This window comes from Belonocnema kinseyi, chromosome 2, assembly GCF_010883055.1.
Source record: "Belonocnema kinseyi isolate 2016_QV_RU_SX_M_011 chromosome 2, B_treatae_v1, whole genome shotgun sequence".
NCBI classification, from domain to species: Eukaryota; Metazoa; Arthropoda; class Insecta; order Hymenoptera; family Cynipidae; genus Belonocnema; species Belonocnema kinseyi.
In genome coordinates, this window is record NC_046658.1 from 123,706,568 (window position 1) to 123,729,921 (window position 23,354).

The 23,354-nt window shown below is 23.6% G+C and overlaps 1 protein-coding gene across 1 annotated transcript; it reads left to right on the forward strand.

The window, feature by feature from the left end:
• The first annotated feature begins 9 nt into the window (after positions 1-9).
• LOC117168242 (RCC1-like G exchanging factor-like protein) lies at positions 10-22,996 on the forward strand. The gene is made up of 8 exons (XM_033353733.1): positions 10-193; positions 4,305-4,565; positions 9,645-9,933; positions 14,448-14,620; positions 18,801-18,962; positions 19,074-19,201; positions 22,656-22,787; positions 22,882-22,996. Exons 1-8 carry the CDS (start codon positions 85-87, stop codon positions 22,957-22,959), a joined length of 1,332 nt encoding a protein of 443 aa, XP_033209624.1. The 5' UTR covers positions 10-84; the 3' UTR covers positions 22,960-22,996.
• Positions 22,997-23,354: the final 358 nt, after the last annotated feature.

Below are 23,354 nucleotides of genomic sequence, written 5' to 3' on the forward strand. Positions count from 1 at the left end.
AGGTTAGGATTCTCGAATCATATGGATTTTCGTTATATATTTTTGAAATATTGTGTAATTAACTCAATGCGCAGTTGATCAGTTATGTTTAACACAATCAAAACCTGTGCGAAATTAATTACCCGAAGAAGTAACAAAAGTTTAGCTGAAAAGAAGCCAAAAATACCGAAGCCGAAATTGAAAACACTACCTAGTAATGACACTTATAATTCATACATTTATTATTTTTCCTAACTCTAAACCTTATTTATCATCTGGTAACTCACTTTTCTTGATAATATTTAAATTATTTATTGTTACTAAAAATAAAAGTTTCTGCGAATGATATTTTGCCTCTCTATTGAGGGTGACCAGATGTCCTGATTCATCAAAACATGCCCTGATTTTTTTATCGCTGTCCCGATTTTCTGATCTTTTTGTAATGTCCTGACTTTTCGTCAGGGTTGCTGCAAAATCTCAATTTCTAGATTTTCTGGCTTTTCCTGAAATCTCCTTGACCAATTTCCTACCAAATAAATGAGTTTTTCAACCCAAATGATCAATTTTGTTCAAAAAATGAAAGATTCGGATTTCAGCTAAAACATTTAATTTCCAACCAAAAAAGAAAGGAATTTTAAATAAAATAGTTATGTTTTCAGCCAAAATTTGCATCCAAAAAATGGAAGTTTTAATCAAAAACAGTTGTATTAAACAAAAAATAAGAATTTTTAACAAATTATTTGAATCCTCAACCAAAACAGACTAATTTTCAAACCAAAAAAGAGAAATTTTCAAAAAATAGTTTAATTTTTAACCAACAAAGATTCTTAGGCAATAGTTAAGATTAATAGTTTAAATTCCTGGTAAAAAAGATACATTTTTAAACAAAAATGGAATAGTTAAATTTTCTATAAAAAGGATTAATTTTTAACCTAAAAAATACGAATGTGTAACAAAATATAAAATTTTTTAACCAAAAATGTTAAATTTATAATCCAAAAAGACGAATTATTTACAAAATGGTTAAATTTTCAACTAAAAAATATGACATATTGATAAAAAAGTTAGTTTTCACCAAATAGTTAAATTTCAAACCAAAAGTATGAATTTTCAACCAAAAAGTTCATTTGCTACCAAATATCTTAATTTTCTACCAGTTTTTATTTTTAAACTCAAAAAAACGAATACTCAGGAAAACAAGAGTTCAACATTGAACCAAATATTTAAATTTTTAAGCAAAAAGATGAATTTTCAACAAAAAAGAGAATTTGTTAACAAAGAAGATAAATTTACTACCACAAATACGAATTTTCAACAAAATGTATGCATTTTCATATAAAAAAGATAAATTATCAATCAAAAGTATAATGACTCAGTTTTCAGTCAGAAGAAAAATTTTCAACCAAACAGATAAATTTTCAAGGAAGAAGATAAAAATTTCTATAAAAAATATACAATTTCCATAATAAGTAGAATAATTAAAATTTCAGTTAAATATGTGAATTTCTATATAAAGTCAGGGTGGCCGGGAAACCTGGAAAACCGGGAAATGACAGTGAATTTATTTTTTGACCGGGAATTTTACAAAACTTTTCGAATAAAAATTGTCTACAAATATGATTTCAAACATTTTTTAAAAATAACAATTAAAAAGTAAAAGCATTTGAAGTTGAAAATTAAAAAAAAAAAGTTTAATTTTATCAACTGTAAATATATTTGTATATACATTTGTTCCGATAATTTTATTTTTAAATTAAAATTTTCATGATTTATCAATAATATCTTTCTAATTCAGAGTTTCAGGTCTTCCTTTATATTATTTTAATATTAAATTTATAAATTTATAAATATAAATTGAAACCAAATATTTAAAAGAAAAAAGTTTGAAACTGAATTTTCTTACATAGAAAGTTTTGAATCTTCAGATTTTCTAAGAACTTTTAAACTTTTAGCGTTACAATTTGAATTGTTCTGTTTAAAAAGTGTTTATTTTATGAAAAAATTTGAGTAATTTTAAGAGATATTTAGAAGTTTTGAAAAGATTCAAAATGGATGAAAAACTTGAAATTATTTTAAGTAATTTGAACAAAGTGTGTTAATTTTTTTTCAGAACTTCTAGATAGATTTTACAATTAATCGAAATTTTCCTACAATTTTTGAAAATCCTGCAAATTAAAAAAAATCCTTAAAATCTTCTATAAGTTTTCAATGTGAAAAATCATTTCAAATTTTCTTAAGAATCTTAAGGAAATTTTTATTCTTTTAAAGTCTTTCACAATTCTTAAAAAAATTCTAAATTTTTTGTTTGAATTCTGCAAAAATCTACATTTTCTTTTAAATTCAGCTGTAAGTATTTGAAATTATTTCAAGTTCTAAATTTAATTTGAATCTTTTTAAAACTTCTTAATATCTCTTAAAATTACTCTAATATCTCTACAAATAATAAGTGTTCTATTGTTATTTATATTCAATTTTTTTTTAATTTGCAGGATTTTCGAAAATTTATAGAAAAAATTCAATTCATTTTGGAATATATTTAAAACTTCTTAAACAAATTTCTAAAATTATTTTAAATTTGAAAAAATTAAAAAACACTTCTAGATTTCTCCAGATTTTGAAATAAAATTTTGAAACTTTTTAAGGATGCTTGAACTTTTGAAAATAAAACTAATTTAACTTCTAATTTAAGAACTGTTGAGTTTAAAAAAAAATTATTTTTCAATTGTTAATGTTTCGAACTTAAAATTATTTAACATAATATAATTTTAAAATTCTTGAAAGTTTATTGCTTGATTCTTTAATTTAAACTATTGAAAATGTTAACGTGTATTAACATTTTTGGAACTTCAATTTTAAATTTTTGGGATTCAAGGGTTCCATTTTGAATGCTTTACTTGGTTGTTTATTGTTTATTAATTTATATGGAAAAATTTTAGAATATAGTTTGAATTCTTAAATTTCATTGGCCGTGAAAAATGTTTTCGAACCGGGAAATGACCGGGAAATTTTTTTTCGATTAAAACGGCCACCCTGAAAATGATAAATTTTGAAACAAGATAATGACTTCAACTAAATAGTTTAATTCTCTACTAAAAAAAAGACAAATTTTTATGGAAACAGATGAGCTTTCAACAGTAAAAGATAAATTTTCACACAAAAAAAGAATATTTAATTTTTTTGTTAAATAAATACATTTTCAAAAACAAATTTTCAAGAAAGGAATTAAATTTTCAACTAAATAGTTTAACTTTTAATTAAAAAAGACAAATTTTTATAGAAATACATGAGTTTTCAACTGTAAAAGATAAATTTATTACCAAGCAGATGAATTTTCTGCAAAAAAGATTAAATTTATATATAAAAAAGAAAAAATTTGGAAAAGAAAATAATTTTCAACCCAAGGAAAGCATTTTGAACTAAAGAGCTCATTTTCAACCAAGAATATCAATTTTATACCAAAAAAATTACTTTTAACCAAAAAGATTAATTATTCACCAGGAAGATTAATTTTAATATTCTACCACAAAGCCGAATTTTCAACAAAATACAGTTTTTTCAACTAAAATGATGAGTCATTAATAAAAAAAATTAATTTTCAACTAATCAATTTCACTTTTAACGAAGTAGTTTAAAGAACAAAACAAAAGGGTTTTAATTTTTAAATCAGGATCTGTTGAATTCAACAAAAAATACGAATTTTCAACCAAAAAAATTCCTTTTCAGCAAAATAATAAAATTAACTTCAACAGTCTATCGAAAATTCTCTGACTCAGTCAAGTTTTTCCTGACATATCCACTGACTTTTTAGAATTCCCTACCTGTAGCAACCCTGTTGATGCCCGAAAACAAAAATTCGCAACTTTTATTGCAATTTTAAAAACTGGCCATGTTTGGAATATTACTAATATATAAAAATGAAGGAAAACATCGAATTCCCAAAAAATTGAAAGTTCTGAAAAGAATGACTTTGAATTCAGGCAAAAAATTGACGTGGAAATCCAAATGGAATTCCCGTGGAAAACTACGTTTTGGAGAATTCCAGGTGAAATTTGAGTGGTAAATTGAAAAAATCCACGTCGAATTCCTCGTGGATTTTCACATAATTTAAGGAAAATACGTGGATTTTTCACATAGATTTTTACGTTGACTTACACGTAGATTCCTGCGTAAAATTCGAAGAGAACCTCTTCTAGGATTCAAATTTAAAAAATGAAATTTTGGGTAATCTCTCGCTTTTTTGATCGAGTGATCTAGTCAACCTATTTTATTATTTCCATTTTTTATGAATATTTTAGTTTTCCTGAAATCAGTGTTCTTTTCTCTAGTTTTTCAGTATCCGGTAGGCCAAGAAGATGATCGAAGAATTTACGTGTGGGGTTTAGCAGAGCATGGAGCGTTGGGAACGATAGATAGGGTTAGAACAATTGATAATATTTCATTCATTCCAAAACCGAGCCGGTTAAAATTTGGAGAGACGCATAAAGTTGTCGATTTAACGTGCGGTTATGGATTTACCGCTTTTGCTGTTCACTCCAAGGATAATAATATTCTTTATGGCAGTGGAATCAACACAGATTCTCAAATTGGTAAGTTATTTTAGCCCTCGGAAGATATAAAGTCATCTCCTTTTTTTTTAATCCCCCTTTTTCTCTAGTCTAAAAAAACTTCTTCTTTTCTCTTTAAATATACAATATTTGAAAATATAATATTTGAATTACGGGGAAAATTCACTCAAATAATTTATTTATGAATAAATAATTTATATTTATTTATAATTTATATTAGATAAGAATAAATAACTTACACGTTTCAAGTGTTGAACCATTAAAAGTACTCTAAAAAATTTGAAGTTGAAACATTTTAAAGTATGATGAAAAATTGAAGACAGATGGTTCTTATCCAATATGAAATTGGAAAAGTTACAAACAAAGTTAAATACCTAATTCAAAAATAAAATATTAAAAATTCATCAACTGCAATGTTAAATGTTCTAACTTGATCATTTTTTTATTTAAGTTTGAGAGTACTGAAAAGTAGGGCCGTATGAAAATGCTAAAATAAATCAAATCGTTTGAGCTGAGGGGAAAAAACTTGTCGTTTGGCATTCGACAAAAGTGAAAAAAATGTTTAATCCGTAAAACTCAACGATTTTAAATCAAAAGTATTTCTTAGTGGTTCAAAAATGATAAAAAAATTTGTTATATTTACATTTTTTACTAGTGGCCAATAATAAGCAATTACGAAATTTATAAAACAATTTTTTCTCATATAAAAATGGTTTGAAAATGTGTAAAAACATGTTTTTTTATCGAGTCAAATGCACACATTTAAAAAAAGCTCAATATGTCAAACCTAAAACTTGTTCAGCTTGAAAAAAAAAAAATTTTCCTCTTTCGGAAAAAAAAACTTTTGTCCTGATTTAAGATTTTTGGGATTTTATTTTTTTGCGATTTTGGAACGTATAAACAGCACGAAAAAAATGTTTCCCATAAATAAAAAATAATAGCATATTAACCACTTTCAAAAATGTTGTCTTTACTTGTTTTAGATGTCGACCCACAAATTCTATTCTCTCTGCTCGAACGATTTGATTAATTTTATCATTTTTACTTCACTCTACTGGGAAGTGTGGTTATAGATTTACATTGAAAGTATTAATTATAGTAAGGAAAAAATTGCAAATCTCATTTTATTTTTTCTCGGGCTTTTTTATATAATTGTGAATAAATTTCCAACGATCTAAGTATATTCAATTTTCAAAAATAAGTTCTTTAATGGCAGGAATTATTGTAAATTATTTGAAAATAGAAAATTTCTTATAAAAAGATTTCTATTTTCGACATTTAAAAATAAATGTTTAATATTTTCCCTATTTTGCCCTGTTTTCGTGAAAAAAATTTCCCTATTTCCCCTTTTTTGAGCTCATCTTGTGATCCCTACGTCAATCAAAATTCTATCGAAACATAACAAAAAGAGAGATTTTTCATGAAAATAGGCTAATAATGGAGGAGCACATTCTTTGAAATTAAATTATGTAAATACCATATTGAATGCAACATTAAACACTTTAAATTCCTAAGAGTCGACATATATGTTGATTTTCCAACAAAGAAACTTAATTTTCTAATCGAGAAAACGAATTTTTAATAAAATACATGAATGCTATAGCAAATATTTTGAATTTTTAACTTAAAAAGTGACAAAGTTCTAAGAAAACAGTGAAATAGTGCAATTTTTTAATTTAAAAAATTTATCTTTATTTAAAAAAAAAATAAAAAATTTTTAACAAACTAATTTAACTTTCAACCAAGTAGTTGAATTTTTAACAAAAAATATTAATTTTGAACCAAATAGTTAAATTTGATACCAAAAATATGAATTTTTCAGCTAGAAGAATAATTTTCTAACAAAAACCACAACTTTCAACAAAACACATTAATTTTCAATAAAATTGTAGAACAAAATACACGAACTTCCAACTAGAAGAGATCGATTCTCAATTAAAAATATCAATTTTCCATAAAAATTAAATGTAATAAAAAAAATATTCAACTAAAATGATGGATTTTACAAAAAATAAATTTTCAACAAAAGAGTTCCACCCCAAAGGTTTTTTTTTAACCCAGAAGATTAATTTTCTAAACATGGAATAGTTAAATTTGCAACCAAAGGGACAAATCTTCAAACAGAAAAATGAATTTCTAACCAATTAGTTGAGTTTCCGCAAAAATATGAGTTTTTAATGAAACAGTTCTATTTTCAAGAAAAGATTAAAAATTTTAATTAAATACTAAAGTTTTTAACAACAAAAATCAAATTTTCAGCAAAAAATTTAAATATTATAAATAAAAAATGTGAATCTTTAACAATGTTTCAGTTATCATATCTCTTATCCAACTAAATTAAATACAAATCATTCAATTAAATCATCGTAACTTGTTCAAAAAAATTAATTTTATCTGTCAACCAAGTTGTTGAATTTTCAACTAAAAAAAGATGAATTTTTAACAAAACAGTTAAATTTTCAACCAAAAAGATTAACTTTCCAGAAAGAAGATTGATGTTCCAACAACCAAAAAAATGAATTAAAAAAACAAATACATCAACTTTTGACACAATTGTTGAGTTTAGAATCCAAAACGATGAATTATTTACAAAACGGTTCAATTTTTAACCTGAAAATATGATTCTTAAACAAAAAAGCTGATTTTCTACTAAAAACCTACATTTTAATAACAAATTTGAGAACCAAACACTTGCATATTTAATCAAAAAGGATGCAGTTTTAACCAAGAAGATTAATTTTTCACCAATAAATAAGAATTTTTGAAGAATGCACTAATTTTCAACTACAAAAGAAAAATGTTCAATAAAAAAATGAATTTTTAACAATATAATTATTAGAATTTGACTTAATAAATTATTGCTTTTTATACTATAAGACAATTTGGATTAATAGTAGTGACATTGTCATTGATTTTAACAAATTATTATTTTTTTATCAGGTTGAAACAATTAGTTGAAAAACAAAATAGTTGCAATTTCAACAAAAGAATCAAATTTTAACCAAATACTAGAATTTTCAACTGACAATTGAACTATGCTATTTTTTTGAAAATTGATATTTTTTAATTGAACATTGAACTCTTTTGGTATGAAATTAGACTTCTTCATTGAAAATTTCACTAGACGGTAGAAAGTTTAACTACTTTCTTAAAATTTCATTAAATTTTTTTAAGGTTCATCTTTTTGATTGAAAATGGAAAAATTTTCTTAAAAAATAGTTCTATTTTTACCCCAAAATTACATATATTCATTTTTGGTTGAAAATGGAAATTTTTTGTTTGACAGTTCATCTCTTTTGGTATAACTATTATCTTTTTTGTTTAAAAACACAATTGTTTGGTTAAAAATTAATCTGTTTAGTTTGATGATTCGCCTGTTCATTGAAATGTGCATTTCTTTCTTAAATTGCACTATTTTTATTTAAAATTAAAATCTTTGTTTGTTTAAAATATCAACTATTTATTATATGTTTCGTGGTTAATTGATCTTTTATTATCCAAAATTCAAGTACTTGTTTAAAATTTGGTCTTCTTTGGTAAAAATTCATTTTTTGTGTTGAATATTTATCATTTTAGTGGACTTAACTATGTTTTTGGAAATTGAATTATTTTATTGAAAATGGAACTAATTTTTAAATATTCGCCTTTCCGAATGAAATATTCGACCGTTTTATTTGAAAATTCAACCTTTTTTGTTGTCGAAAATTTAACTATTTAGTTTAAAGTTGGACTGCTATTTTAAACAGTCATTTTATTAGTTGGAGATTCATCTCTTTGGTTGAAAATTAATTTTTTTATTGGCAATTTAAAAATTCCATTATTTGTGAAAAATTTGTATGCATATATTTATGTAAAATTAGTCTTTTTTCATAGAAAATTAATCTTACTTGACAGTGGGACTACTTTGTTGGAAATTCATTTAATTATTTGAAAAACCATCTCTTTCGTTGAAAATTTCGCTATTCTGTTGACATTTTTTTTCTTCAATATCAATCATTGCAATTAAGAATTTAACTATTTTATTTTTTATTGAAAATTGATTTTTTTTTTTAAATTCAACAGTTTTGCAGAAAAATCGTCTTTTTAGATTAATCATTCATCTGTTTTGTTGAACATTTATATTTTCTGGTAGAAAATTCATCTCTTTCGGTGGAACTTTTAGCTTTTAAAATTTAAAGGTGCAACTGTTTGGTTAAAAATTTATCTCTTTGTTTCAGAATTCACCTATTTTGTTAAAATTGGTATTTTTTTATTGAATTCAACTATTTTTAAACATTATTAAATGCGTGATTGAAAGTTGAATATTTAATTATTTTCTTGAAAATTTAACTAATTTGTTAAATATTCATCTTTTGCATAAAAATTCCACCTTTTGAAATAAAAATTCATCTTTCCAAGTTGAAAATTCAACTGTTAGGTTAAAAATTAAAACATTTTGTATCAAATTAATCCCTTTTGCTTTAAAGTCAAACTATTTGGTTGTAAATGCAACTGTTTTTTATCAGTCATTTTTGTTGTTGATAATTTAACTATTTTGTTAAAAAGTCATCTTTTTGGATTGAATATTCATCTTTTTTGGTAGAAAAGTTCTTGATTGAAAATTCATCTGTCTTTTAAAAAATTCCTTTTTTGGCTTGAAGATTTGGCTACATATTTGATTAAAAATGCAATTCTTTGGCATTGTCATGATTTATTATTTTGTTTAATTCGACCATTTGGTTGTAAATTCGTTGATTTTTCTTGAAAGTGCAACTATTTGCTTGTACATGCAACTTTTTTGCCTAAAATCAATTCTTTCGTGGAAAATTTCACTTTTTATTTGAAAAGATATCTTTTCGAGTATAAAAATCTACTTCTTTCTAAAAAGAAGTTTGATTATTATATACTATTATATATCTATTTTGTTATGTGTTTCTGTTAAAATATTATGTTAGTGCGTATTCTTTTTTATTTGAGGCTTTTATCAAATGAAATCGAAGACGTCACAATGGGTTTAATGAAATATTTATTATTTTTAATAATGTTTTTCCAAATTATATGCAGAGAGATTCTGTTTCTTGAATTTTGTAAATTTTTATTTTATTGTGTTGTATTTCGCAGGTTACCATCTTACAGATAAAAAATTTAAAGATGACATTATAACGACACCAAGGCCGATAAATTTGCCTCTGAAGCAACCGAAAACTCAAGTTGTAGGATTAGCTGCAGGACGAGCTCATTTATTAGTTTTAACGACTGAAGGTCTTTTCACTTTAGGCAATAATGGATACGGTCAATGTGGAAGACCGATTATTAATAACGAAGACTATAACAAAAATGCGATTGTACATCATATACCGGATATTAAAGGAAATCAAATAAAAGCTGTCTCCGCAGGACAGGATCACAGGTGAAAAAAACATTAAGCAAATAAAACCAAATAGATATACGGGGTGTCCAACGACCTTAAAAACCTGGAACACTCCTTGAATTTTCCACAAGAATCTTGATTTTGAATTTTTGTTTTGCTTTTAAAATAGTTATTTTATTGAAATGTTAAGAGCAATTTTAAAACATTTGACAAATATTTTAAGAAATTCAAAGAATTTACTAAAATTTAAAAAAATTTCACAAATATTTCAAATATTTCATAAAAATTTTATAAGGATTTTAAAAAAGGTAAAGTACTCCAAATTTCAAAGATTTCAAGACATTTTAAAGATTTTAGAGGATTTCAATTTTTTTAGAAGATTTCAAAATATTTCCAAAAATTTTCTAAGGTCTTAGAAACATTTTAATGACTTCTAATGAATACAAAAGATTTCACAAATATTTCAAAGATTTCATAAAAATTTCTTAAAGATTTCAAAAAGAATAAAGTACACCGGATTTCAAAGATTTCAGGTTTTACAAAGATTTTAAACATTTAACAGAGGGTTTCAAACTTTCAAAAGATTTTAAGGATTTTAATGATTTAAAAAACTTATAATAAATAAGATTTTTAAGATATAAAAACATTTCTAAGATTTCCAATGATTTCAAACTTTTTAGAAGATTTCACAAAAAATTCAAATATTTTTATAATTTCAGGCAAAAAAAAAAATTTTTTTACAACTATTGTAAATAATTTATAAGGATTTCAAACGATTTCAAGAATTTCAGAGATTTCAAGACATTTTAAAGATTTTAAAAGATTTCAATTTTTTTAGAAGATTTCAAAAGATTTCCAAAAATTTTCTATGGTTTTAGAAACATTTCAAATATTTTAAACATTTTAATGATTTCTAATGAATACAAAAGATTTCACAAATATTTCAAAGATTTCATAAAAATTTCTTAAAGATTTCAAATAGAATAAAGTACACCGGATTTCAAAGATTTCAGGTTTTACAAAGATTTTAAACATCCAACAGAGGTTTTCAAACTTTCAAAAGATTTCAAGGATTTTAATGATTTAAAAAACTTATAATAAATAAGATTTTTAAGATATAAAAACATTTCTAAGATTTCCAATGATTTCAAACTTTTTAGAAGATTTAAAAAAAATTTCAAATATTTTTATAATTTCAGGCAAAAAAAAGTTTTTACAACTATTGCAAATAATTTATAAGGATTTCAAACGATTTCAATAATTTCAGAGATTTCAAGACATTTTAAAGATTTTAGAGAATTTCAATTTTTTTAGAAGATTTCAAAAGATTTCCAAAAATTTTCTAAGGTTTTAGAAACATTTCAAATATTTGAAACATTTTAATGATTTCAAATTAATACAAAAGATTTCACAAATATTTCAAAGATTTCATAAAAATTTCTTAAAGATTTTAAAAAGAATAAAGTACACCGGATTTCAAAGATTTCAGGTTTTACGAAGATTTTGAGCATTTCACAGAGGTTTTCAAACTTTTCAAAGATTTCAAGGATTTTAAAGATTTAAAAAAACTTATAATAAATAAGATTTTTAAGATTTAAAAACATTTCTAAGATTTCCAATGATTTTAAACTTTTTAGAATATTTCAAAAAAATTTCAAATATTTTAATAATTTCAGGCAAAAGAAAAAGTTTTCACAACTATTGCAAATAATTTATGAGGATTTTAAACGATTTCAAGAATTTCAGAGATTTCAAAACATTTTAAAGATTTTACAAAGATTGCAAATATTTCGAAGCATTTCACAAAGATTTAAAATATTTCAATGATTTAAAATGAATACAAAAGATTCCACAAATGTTTCATAGATTAAAAGGGATTAAAAAAGATAAAAATTCATAATCATTTCAAACTTGGTAAAGTACACAGGATTTCATAGATTTCAAAACATTTGAAAGATTTTAAAGGATTTGAATTTTTTAGAAGATTTCAAAAAGATTTCAAATATTTTAATGATTTCAAGTGAATACAACAAATTTAAGAAATATTTCACACACATTTCATAAAAATTTAATAAAAATTAAGAAAAAGATAAAGTACAACAGATTTTAAAGATTTTAAAAGATTTAAATTTTTTAGAAGATTTCACAAAGAATTTAAAGGTTTTATAAATATTTTAAACATTTCACAGAGGTGTTAAAACTTTAAAAATATTTCAATGATTTTAAAGATTTAAAAAAACTTATAATAAATAAAAATTTTTAAATTTAAAAACATTTCTAAGATTTCCAATGATTTCAAACTTTGTAGAAGATTTCACAAAGATTTTAAATATTTTAATGATTTCAAGTGAATACAACAAATTTATGAAAGATTTCACAAATATTTTGAAAATTTCAGCAAAATTTCATAGAGATGTCAAAAGAATATAAGAACTTCAAACATTTAAAAAAGGGTGATGTACATCAGATTTTATAGATTTCAAATTTTGTAAATAATTTCAAAATTTTTAGAATATTTAAAAATTTTTCAATGATTTCAGACGAATACAAAAGATTGCACAAATATTTCAAGGAATTTTTAAGGATTTCAAATTGTTTCAAGAAATACATAAGATCCCAAAAAAAATGTTTCGTAGATTAAAAGAGATTAAAAAAGATAAAAATTTCATAAATATTTCAATTTAAAAGACTAAAAAGGGTAAAGTAGACCTGACTATATCGATTTCAAAACATCAAAAAGATTTTAAAGGTTTTGAATTTTTTTAGAAGATTTCATCAAGATTCCAAACATTTCACAAAGATTTTAAAACTGTCAGCAGATTTCAAGGATTTTAAAGATTTTAAAAAAGCTTATAATTAATAAGATTTTTAAGATTTTAGAACATTTCTAAGATTTGCAATGATTTCAAACTTTTTAGAAGATTTCACAAAGATTTCAAATATTTTCATGATTTCAAGTAAATACAAAAAATTTAAGAAATATTTCACACATATTTCAAAGATTTCATCAAAATTTCATAAATTTTAACCAATTTCAAAAGGCTCCAATACATTTTCAAAAATATCTCAATGGTTTTAAACGAACAAAAAAGATTTCAGAAAGATTAAAGAAAGAGTTGAAAAATATTTCAAAGATTTTATAAATATTTAAAAGTATTTTAATGATTTCCAATGAATAAAAAAGATTTAATAAATATTTCAAAGACTTCATAAGATTAAAAAATATAAACATTTCATACATATTTCAACATCAAAGACTTCAAAAAGGGTAAAGTACACCAGGTTTCAATAATGTTAAAGATTTTTAAGGATTTCAATCTTTTTTGAAGATTTCAAACATTTCACAGAGGTTTTAAAAGTTTCAAAAGATTTCAAAGATTTTAAAAAGCTTATATTAAATTAGCTTTTGAAGATTTCAGAACATTTCTAAGGTTTGCTATGATTTTAAACTTTATAGAAGATTTCACAAAGATTTCAAATATTTTGATGATTTTAAATGAATAAACAGGATCCAAGAAAGATTTCACAAATATTAAAAATATTTTATTAAAATTGCACAGAGATGTCAAAAGAATACAAGAATTTCAAATATTTAAAAAAGGGTACAGTACATCAGATTTTAAATATTTCAAATGTTTTAAATAATCTCAAAAGTTTTAGGATATTTCAAAAGATTTTAAATATTTCAGTGATTTTAGACAAATACAAAAGATTTCATAAATATTTCGAAGAATCCATGAGGATTTCAAAAGATTCCAAGAATTTAAAAAGATTTCAAAAGGGGTACAATTGAATAAAATAATTAAATAATTATAAATTTAAGTCGAAATTAAATACTAAAGTTTAGTTTCATTCAAAAATAAATTTTTATAAAATAATATTTTTTATAAATATAAATAAATAATTTTTTTAATCTATAACATTTCAAAGGCTTTTAACAAGTTCAAAAACTTTCAAGAAGTTTGAGAAGATTTCGAAACATTACAATGATTTCAAGCGAACACAAAAGTTTTTACAAACAAATATTAATGAAAGATTTTAGAAATATTTCAAAGATTTCATAAAATTTCACAATGATTTCAAAGAATTTATCCGATATTTCAAATATTTCAAGGATTTCAAAGATTTTCCATTTTTTTTAAAGATTTCAAAATATTTCTCAAAGATTTTAAATACTTCAAAGGTTTTCAAACATTTCACAAAGATTTAAAAAGATTTCAAGGATTTTAAAGACTTTACAAAAATCGTACAATATTCCAAAAGATTTCACAAAGACGACTTATGTTCGCAACAAATTAAGAATTTGTTTACTTACGATTCTGCTTTCTTTAGAAAATGTTGGCCAATAAAAAATGCATTTTTTTTTTCTTTTACATGTATAACAAACGATTTTTTGATTATTTGATGTAAAAAAAAGGAAACTTGGAAAAACTTGTTTTCTTGACCTGGAAAACCTAGAAAAGACTTTGAATTTGGTTTCTAGGAATCGCTGAACACCCTCATATTATCCAAAAGCTGGAAATTGATGATATAATTTGTATTTTATCTTTCAGCATTATTTTAACAGAAAATGGAGAGGTTTTTACCTTTGGCTGGGGAGCAGATGGGCAAACAGGTCTTGCCCATTTTGAAAATGAATACAGACCTACTCTAGTCAAGGGAGATATTGCAGGAGAACGTATTACTAAAGTAACCTGTGTGGCTGATTGTGTCTTGGCACTTAGTGGTAATTAAAAATTTCGGATTTTTCTCAAAATATGTATTTTGACTTTATTTTATCGAAAAAAAGTTCGGATTTGAATTGACCACCTTTTTATTGGATTTGGAAACTAAAAAACTTTCTTCAGAGTGGCCGCTGAACCGGGAAATTACCAGGAAATTTATGAGACCGAGAAAAACTGGGAAAGGAATGTGAATTTATTTCTTGCCCGGAAATTTGACAAACTTTTAAAAGAAACAATCTGTCCAAGTTTGAAATGAACAGTTTATTTTAAATAATCAGTTGAGTTTTTATCTTTTTTAATTATAATATCATTCAGTTTACAATGCGTAATTCAAAAATCTTTCACTTACAAATTTTCCATTTTGGATTTTAATTTTTAAGCGTACTTTTTTTAAATTTAAAATGTTTTAATTTGCAAATTCTTATTAGTTAAAAAATTGAAACGCCCGATTGAAACGTTATAAGATATTTAAAATTTTAAAATAACTTTAAAAGAATATATCCATAATTAAAGGCTTTTATCATATTAAAAATATTTTGTGTATAAAATTTGAAAATTTGACATTTTTTAATTAAGATAAATAACAATTGCTTAATATTTAGAAACATTTGATTTTTCATGTAAAATCAGTAATTATAAATCAAATATTCAAATCTAATCAAAGAAACTAAACTTTGAACGTTATATTTTTAATGGTTCTATTTTGAAAAAATTTAATTTTCGAGTAAATGGTTGAATAGTTATGTATTTTAAATATTGCGCAGCTATAATTTCTAGAAAAAATTCGAGTAGGTTGAAGAGATATTTAAAAGTTCGGAAAAGATTCACCATTATTTTAAAGTTTGAAATAATTTTAAATAATTTCAAATAATTTAAAAGAAATGTCTACGTTTACCAAAAAATTCCGGCTATTCGTGCCGAGTTTCGATTTAAATAGCCCACGGCCTAATTTAAAACAAAATATAGATTTTTCCAGATTTCAAAAAGAAACAAATTTTAAGTTTTTTAAGAATTATGAAAGGCTTCAAAAAGAATAAAAAACATTTTTTCTTAAGATTCTTATGAAAATTGATAATGACTTTATATTTTTAAAAACTAATTTTCATAGAATATTTTAAAATATTAAAAAAGGTTTTCAAAATTGTCGCAAATGAACTTGGAAGATTTTAAGGAAATATTTGTTATTTTGTAGGATTTCAGAAAAATATTTAGGAAGTACTCAAATCATTTTAAAAAACGTTTAGAAGTTCAAAAAAATTTTTTCTTTATGACAAATTTCAATAAATCTAAAACAACACATAGATGTTTCAAGATTTTGATAAATTTAAAAACTATTTTTTCATATTTCCAGCTTAAAATTGCTTAAAATGATTTGCAGCTCAGTTTTTATTACTTCAATTATTTTTGGTTGGAAGCTAATTCTTTGAATTCAGAAGAATAATATTATATTTTTGTTTCAGAATTCATCTTCTTTGGTTAAAAATTATATCACTTGCTTGAAAATTTAAATCTTTTTCCCGAGAATTCTACTACTGGTTTTAAGGTTGAACTATTTTCTTAATATTCATTTTATAGTTTGAATTTTAAACTATTAAAATTTGTATTCAAAAATCGTATTCTTTTTTGGTTGAACATTCAACTACTTGCTTAAAGTTAAAATATTTGGTTAAAAATGCATTCTTTTGTTTGCTGAAAATTAATTTTTTCCACTGAAAATTTAACTATTCGGTTTTTGGTTAGAAATTGATTGTTTTTAATTGAAAATTCGATTATTTTATTGAAAAATCCGATCGAATTACTTTGTTTGAAATTTATTTGGTTAGATTGTGATTCATTTCATTGGTTGAAAATTCTTTCTTTTTTGTGAAAAATTAATGTTCTGAAGTGTAAATTTAATTATTCAATTTTTTGTTTAAAATTGATCGTTTTTCATTGAAAATCCAACTGTTTTGTAGAAAATTAGTCTTTTTGGTGAGAAAATTCTACTATTTTTATAGCAAATTCAAATGTTTGACTGAAAATGATCTTTTTGTTTGAAAATTCACATTTTCGGATTCAAAATTCAATTGTTTTGTAGAGAATTGACCTTTTTGGCTTGAAATTTCAACAACTTGGTCAAAAATTAATCTGTATTGGTTTAGAATTGAACTATTTTGTAGATAATTTGTCCTTTCTGGTTGAATTGAAACTTCAACTATTTAATCGACAATTAAGGTTTTTATTGAAAACGCAACTGTTTTTTATTTAGAAAATTAATGTTTTTGACTTAAAAATTCAACTGTCTTATTGAAAATTTGTATTTTTGTCCAAGGTTTAACTGTTTGGTGGGAAATTAAATGTTTTATTGAAAATTCAATTGTTCTGTAGCAAAATCGTATTTTGAATTAATAATTCGTCTCTTTGATTTTGAAAATTCAACTGTTCTAATACAAATCCATCCTTTTGACATTTTTGTATAAAATTTCCCATTCTGGGTTGAAAATTCAACAACTTGGTTAAAAATTAATCCGTGTTGGTTAAGGATATACTTATTTTGTTGATACTTTGTCCTTTTCAGTTGAATAAAACTGGTTTTTTTTATCTAAGATTAAATTTTTTTGTTGGAATATCAAATTCTACATTTTTATTTGATTATTCATATTTTTCGTTTGTATTCAACTATCTTCAACTTAAAAGCGAAGTATTTTATGCTTAAAATATCAACTCTTTCATTTTCCTTTGAAAAATAATATTTTTTATTAAAAAATTTAAGTAGTTTGTTAAAAGTTGAATTTTGTTATTGAAAATTTGTATTTTTGTCTAGAAAAATCTAATATTTTGGTACAAGATTTAAGTGTTTGGCTGAAAATTAAATTTTGTATTGAAAATTAAATTGTTTTATAGCAAAATCGTATTTTGAATTAATAATTCGTCTCTTTGATTTTGAAAATTCAACTGTTCTAATACAAATCCATCCTTTTGACATTTTTGTATAAAATTCCCCATTGTGGGTTGTAAATTCAACAACTTGGTTAAAAAGTAATCCGTTTTGGTTCAGGATTTACCTATTTTGTTGATAATTTGCCCTTTTTAGTTGAATATAACTGTTTTTTTATTTAAAATTACATTTTTTTGTTGGAATATCAAACGCTACATTTTTAGTTGATTATTTATATTTTTTATTTGTATTCAACTGTCTTCAAATTAAAAGCGAAATATTTTATGCTTAAAATATCAACTCTTTCATTTTCGTTTGAAAAATAATATTTTTTCTCTAGAAATTCAACTAGTTTGTTAAAAGTTTAATTTGTTTCTTGGAAATTAAACTATATTGTTAAAAATGAAATTATTTTTCTTAAAAATTGAACTATTTGGTTCTAAATATAAATTTCTTTTAATTTAACTGTGTAGTTTAAAATTCTGTTTTTATATTGGAAATTCGACTGTACTTGTTTGCAAAATTAGCTATTTTGTAGACATTACGTTGTTGAAAATTCATCTTTCTTGGTTGAAAAATAAAACTGTCTTCTAAAAAAATCGTCTTTTTGACTTGAAGATTCAACTATTTGGTTAAAAATTCAACTATTTTGTTAAAAAATCTTATGGCTTATATCATGTCAAAGATACAATACTATATATTTTTACTTGAAATATTAAGCGTTTTTGTTGAATTCATTGTACACATCAATTTTATTTCAAACAATCTATTTCCTTATTTTCGTGAAAAATCACCGTATTTCTCTTGTTGTGAAATTTCACAAATATTTTACAGATTTCAAATTATTTCAAAAAGATGTCAAATATTTTCACAACGACAGTGTCGCCACAAGACCCAGAAGACCTAAAAAGTCATGAAATTTTAAAAAAGGGACTGGAATTTTTTTTTCGTCGCACCTATATAAAAATCTCAATTATTATTTTAGTACATTCCGGCGAAGCTTAAATTAGGGAATTGATAAGAATTAATTTTTTCATTAAAAGAAATAATATGACTGTAACTTCAGAATATTCACAAATTTTATAATTACAATAATCAAAATTGTTTAGATTTTTACAAAAAATTTTATTAAAATTTTTACAAAATAAACCTGGAATTTTTTCAAAACTAGACCCGGAAAACCGTGAAAAGTCGTAGATTTTTTAATTCAAGAGTGGTCAGCCCTTCGTTTACTAGTTATATAATTTCATATTTTCTCACAATAGACAAGGGTAGAGTTTTCGGTTGGGGAAATGCAGAATACGGCCAACTGCCCAATAAAAGTGGAACCCAACAAATAAACATAGCGACAGAACTAGAATTATGCAGAGGCCTTGGAAGAATTGTAGATATCGCAGCTGGAGGAAGTTTCTGTATGGTATTAAATGGTAAATTTTCAAAATAACTGATAAATTTCATAAATATTTATTAAACATAATTGATATTCAGTTTTTCCAAATATAATGTCTGGAAAATCTTTTTATTTTATTGAATTTTAGATGTGGGAGACGTTTTCGTGTGGGGCTATGGAATTTTGGGATTTGGTCCGGATGTACGAAAAACGCTTAAACCGACGCTTCTTCCTGCCACGCTTTTCGGCATAAATGCTTACGAACGCAATGTTCAAGTAAGAGAAAAAAATCTTTTACAAGAATTAGAAGAAAACCCTGTTTAAGTTCGATTTTGACCATTTTTTAAATCATTATTTGAATGTTTGTCTTCTTTAAGTATGATGTCATTCAGTTTATAATACGTCATTCGAAAATCTTTTACTCAACAACATTTTAGATTTTTACTTTTCAGTGTACATTTTTAATTTAAAGAATTTAAAAATGCAGTCTTGGAAGACCTAAATAATTAAAAATTAAAAGCGTTTGAAATAAAAAATTTTTGATAAAAAAAAAACATTTTTATTTGACCAACTGTAAATATAAATTAATTCTAAATCCGTTTAAAATTTATGAATTTTGAGAGTTCAATGTTAAAAATTAAATTAGAAAGCCTTGAATCGTTAAAATTTCAAGAAGATTTTAAACTTTGTGCGTTACGATTTTAATTTTTATGTTTAAAAAATTATTAATTTTTACGTAAAATTTTTGTATTTTGATGTATACATAACAATTAAACATTTATTATTTGCAGCAGTAAGTTTTAGACATATTTAGAGCTTTTGAAAAGATTCAAAATTAATTAAAAACTTGAAATTATTTCAAATAATTTAAAGGAATGTGAGACCAATTTGCAACAAAATGTAGATTTTTCAAAACAGAACAAAGAATTTTAAAGCTTTTTAAGAAATGTGAAAGACTTTAAAAGAATAAAATCATTTGATTAAGATTGCTAGGAGAATTGTAAATGATTTTTTGCTTTGAAAACTTATTTGAAATTCGAATCACTTAAAAAAATATTATGAAGTTATGCAAAACTTTTAATAATAATTTTAAATTTGAGAAACTTTGAAGCAGCATGTAGATTTTTCAAGTCTTGAAAATACAATTTTGAATCTTTTTAAGTATATCTAAACTATTTAAAATAATTTAAAATCTAATATATTAAAAAATACTATAATTTGTTCACTTTTTTAATTTATTGATTGATTCTTCAATTTAGAGCTTTGAAAATGACGGGGAATTTTTTTCTTCGTTTAAAACTGCGTTTAAACTTCTCAGAATTCGTTCTTTTATGTTTAAAATTGAACTAATTGTTTAAAAGTGAAAATACGTTGATAAAAATGCATCTTATTTGGTGAAAAATTAATCTTCTTGTTTGGTATTCATTTTTTTGTTGTCGAAAATTTAAGTCGAGTGTAAAATTCATATATTTTGGTAAAAATTTCAGCGTTTTTATTTGAAATGTTAATTTTTGGTTGAAACTAAAACTATTCTCTTAAAAAGTTCTTATTTTCGGTTGAAGATTTATTATTTCAGTTAAAAAGTCATCTCTTTTGTTTAAAATTTATTTTTTGTTGCTGAAAATTTATTTTTGTAACTGAATATCTAACTTTTCAATTTTTAGATTAATTTTGTTTTAATTTAAATATTTGGTTGAAAATCAATGAATTTTTTTAAGTGGAAATTTATTTGTTTCATTTTTGGTTTAAAATATTATGTACTTCGTTGATAATTCGTCTTCTTGGGTTAAAAATGCAACTATTTTTGTTGAAAGTTTAGTTGCTTTCTTAAAAATGCATGTTTTTGTTGTTAGAAATGTCACAATTTTTTTGAAAATTCGTCCTTTTTGGTATAGAATTATACTTCTATTCTTCTTAAGAATTTCGACTTTTTTGGCAGAAAATTAATTTGCTTTGTTAAAAATTCCTCTTTTTTATGAAAGTTCATTTTGTTGTTTGAAAATTAATTTTTTTGGTAGAAAATTTAACTATTTTGTTAAAAATTCGTTTTTCATTGAAAATTAATTTTTTTAGCAGAAGAATCAACATTTCATTTTTTGTTGAAAATTCATATTTTTTGTTCAAAATTGAACTATATCGTGTATTATTCATACATTTTGATAAAAATTAATCTTTTTCGGTGGAAAATTTATCTTCTTGCTTGAAAAATTATTTTTTTGGTTGAAAATTGATTTATTTGGATGAAACTTTAGCTTTTCTGTTGGAAATTCATTTACCATACTTAAAAATTATAAGTATTTTATTGTTATAATTTTTATTTTTAGTTAAGTACTCTGCTAATCAATTTAAAATTAATTTTTTGGTAGAACTTTAACCTTCTTGGCTGAAAAATCATCAATTTTAATAAAATTTCTCTTTTTCATGGTAAATTAATTTTCTTACATGAAAATTTATCTAATTGGTTGAAAATTTATTTTGTTGATTGGAAATGTAACTATTTTATTGAAAATTATTATTTTTTTTTTTTAAATTAATCTTCCTAACGGAAAATGTAATTATTTCGTTTTTGCTTAAAAATTTATCCTTTCAACTTAAGATTTTATTTCTTTTGTTGAAAACACATATTTTTTGTTTGAAAATTCAACTTTTTTTTGAGAAAATCAGTTTTCCCCAATTATTTGGGGTTGAAAAATCGTATTTTTTACTTGAAAATTCATTATTTTGCATGACATTTTTTTCCTTGACTGACTGACAAGTCTTTCTTGATTAAAAATTCGATTATTATCTTAAAAAATTGAACTATTGAGTTTAAAATGATTTAATTTTGTTGGCAATTCGTCCTTTTCCGATAAAATATTACTCTTCTCTGTTGAATATCCATCTCTTTGGTTAGTGATTTGTTGATTAATCGTCTTTTTAGGTTAAAGCCGCAACTATTTTGGTCGAAATTTGAACTGCTTTTTTAAAAATTATTTTTGTGGTTTGAAGGCTCATCATTTTAGTAAAAAATACATTTATTTGGTAAAAATTGTAACTATTTTATTGACTATTCGTCTTTTTTGGTGGAAAATTAATCTTCTTGTTTGGAGGTTTATCTCTTTGGTGAAAAATGAACTATTTTATTAAAAATTAGTTTTTTCCGTAAAAATTGATTTTTTTTTCAATTAAATATTTAGTTATTCCATTTTTGGTTAAAGATTAAGTTGTTTGTTTAATAACTCATGTATTAAAAAAACATCGTCTGTTTTAGTAGAAAATAAATCTTTTTGGTTGAAAATTCTTCTTTAGGTTGACAAAGAGTATAATTTTTTGGAAAATTTGATCTTTTTGTTGAAAATTCAAGTTTTTGAGTTAAAAATTCAACTCTCTTTTAAAAATTCGTCTTTTTAGTTTGACAATTGAAATATTTGTTGGAAAACTCAACTATTATTTTAAAAATCTGTCACTTTTTTTGAAAATTCAACTATTTGTTTATAAATAAAACTATTCGGTTAAAAATTAATCTTTTTGGCTTTTAAATCCAACTACTTTCTAAGACATTCGTCTTTTCAGTTTATAAACTCAACTTTTTGCCAATCATATTGAATTCAATATAGTATCGAAATTAATTTTATTTAAAAGAATTTATTCCCCTATTTTGTTGAAAAATCACCCTACTTCCCATTTTTTTAGATAATTTTTTGTCGTTAATTTGATAAATTACTTTTATCTAATTCAATTTACATTTCAGGTGTCTAAAATAAACTGCGGAATAAGTCATCTTGCCGCAGTTACGAATAAGGGAGACCTTTTCATGTGGGGTCGAAATAAATTTGGATCCCTTGGATTGGGCCACATGAACGATCAATTTTTCCCCCTCAAGGTAATTTAAAAAATCCTTCTACTTTAGAATATTCTTATTAAAAACGAAAGTAAAATTAAAATGATTTTATTGTGAAATAAATTTTCTTCCTCAGGTTTCTGTGGGCGCACAAGTAAAAAAAGTCGCATGTGGCGTCGATCACACAGTTACGCTCTGCAAACCATTTGTATAAAAACAAATTAAAGTCTCAATTCCGAATGTAATTAAAACTTGAAAAAATATTTTATTAACACCGGAAAAATATACATCTATAAAATATTTTCAAAATGTCAGCAGCTAACAATTAATAATTATTACAAGTGATTATAAAAATCCAAATAACTTTGGATTTGATGAATAGTCCAGAATGGAAAAAGGATAGCTTAAAATAAATTATGATTCTTAAGTATGAGAAAGCTTTTAATACTTTTACTTGATTAAATAGCAATAGAAAATGGAAAAAGCTAAAAAATGTAGAAACTGTGGCCAAGAGTCGAAATTTGAATGAAGGCAATTTTGTACTTATAGGGTGTGAGACTAATCGACTTTTATGAGAATTAACCGACTTAAAATTAAACTATTGATAGT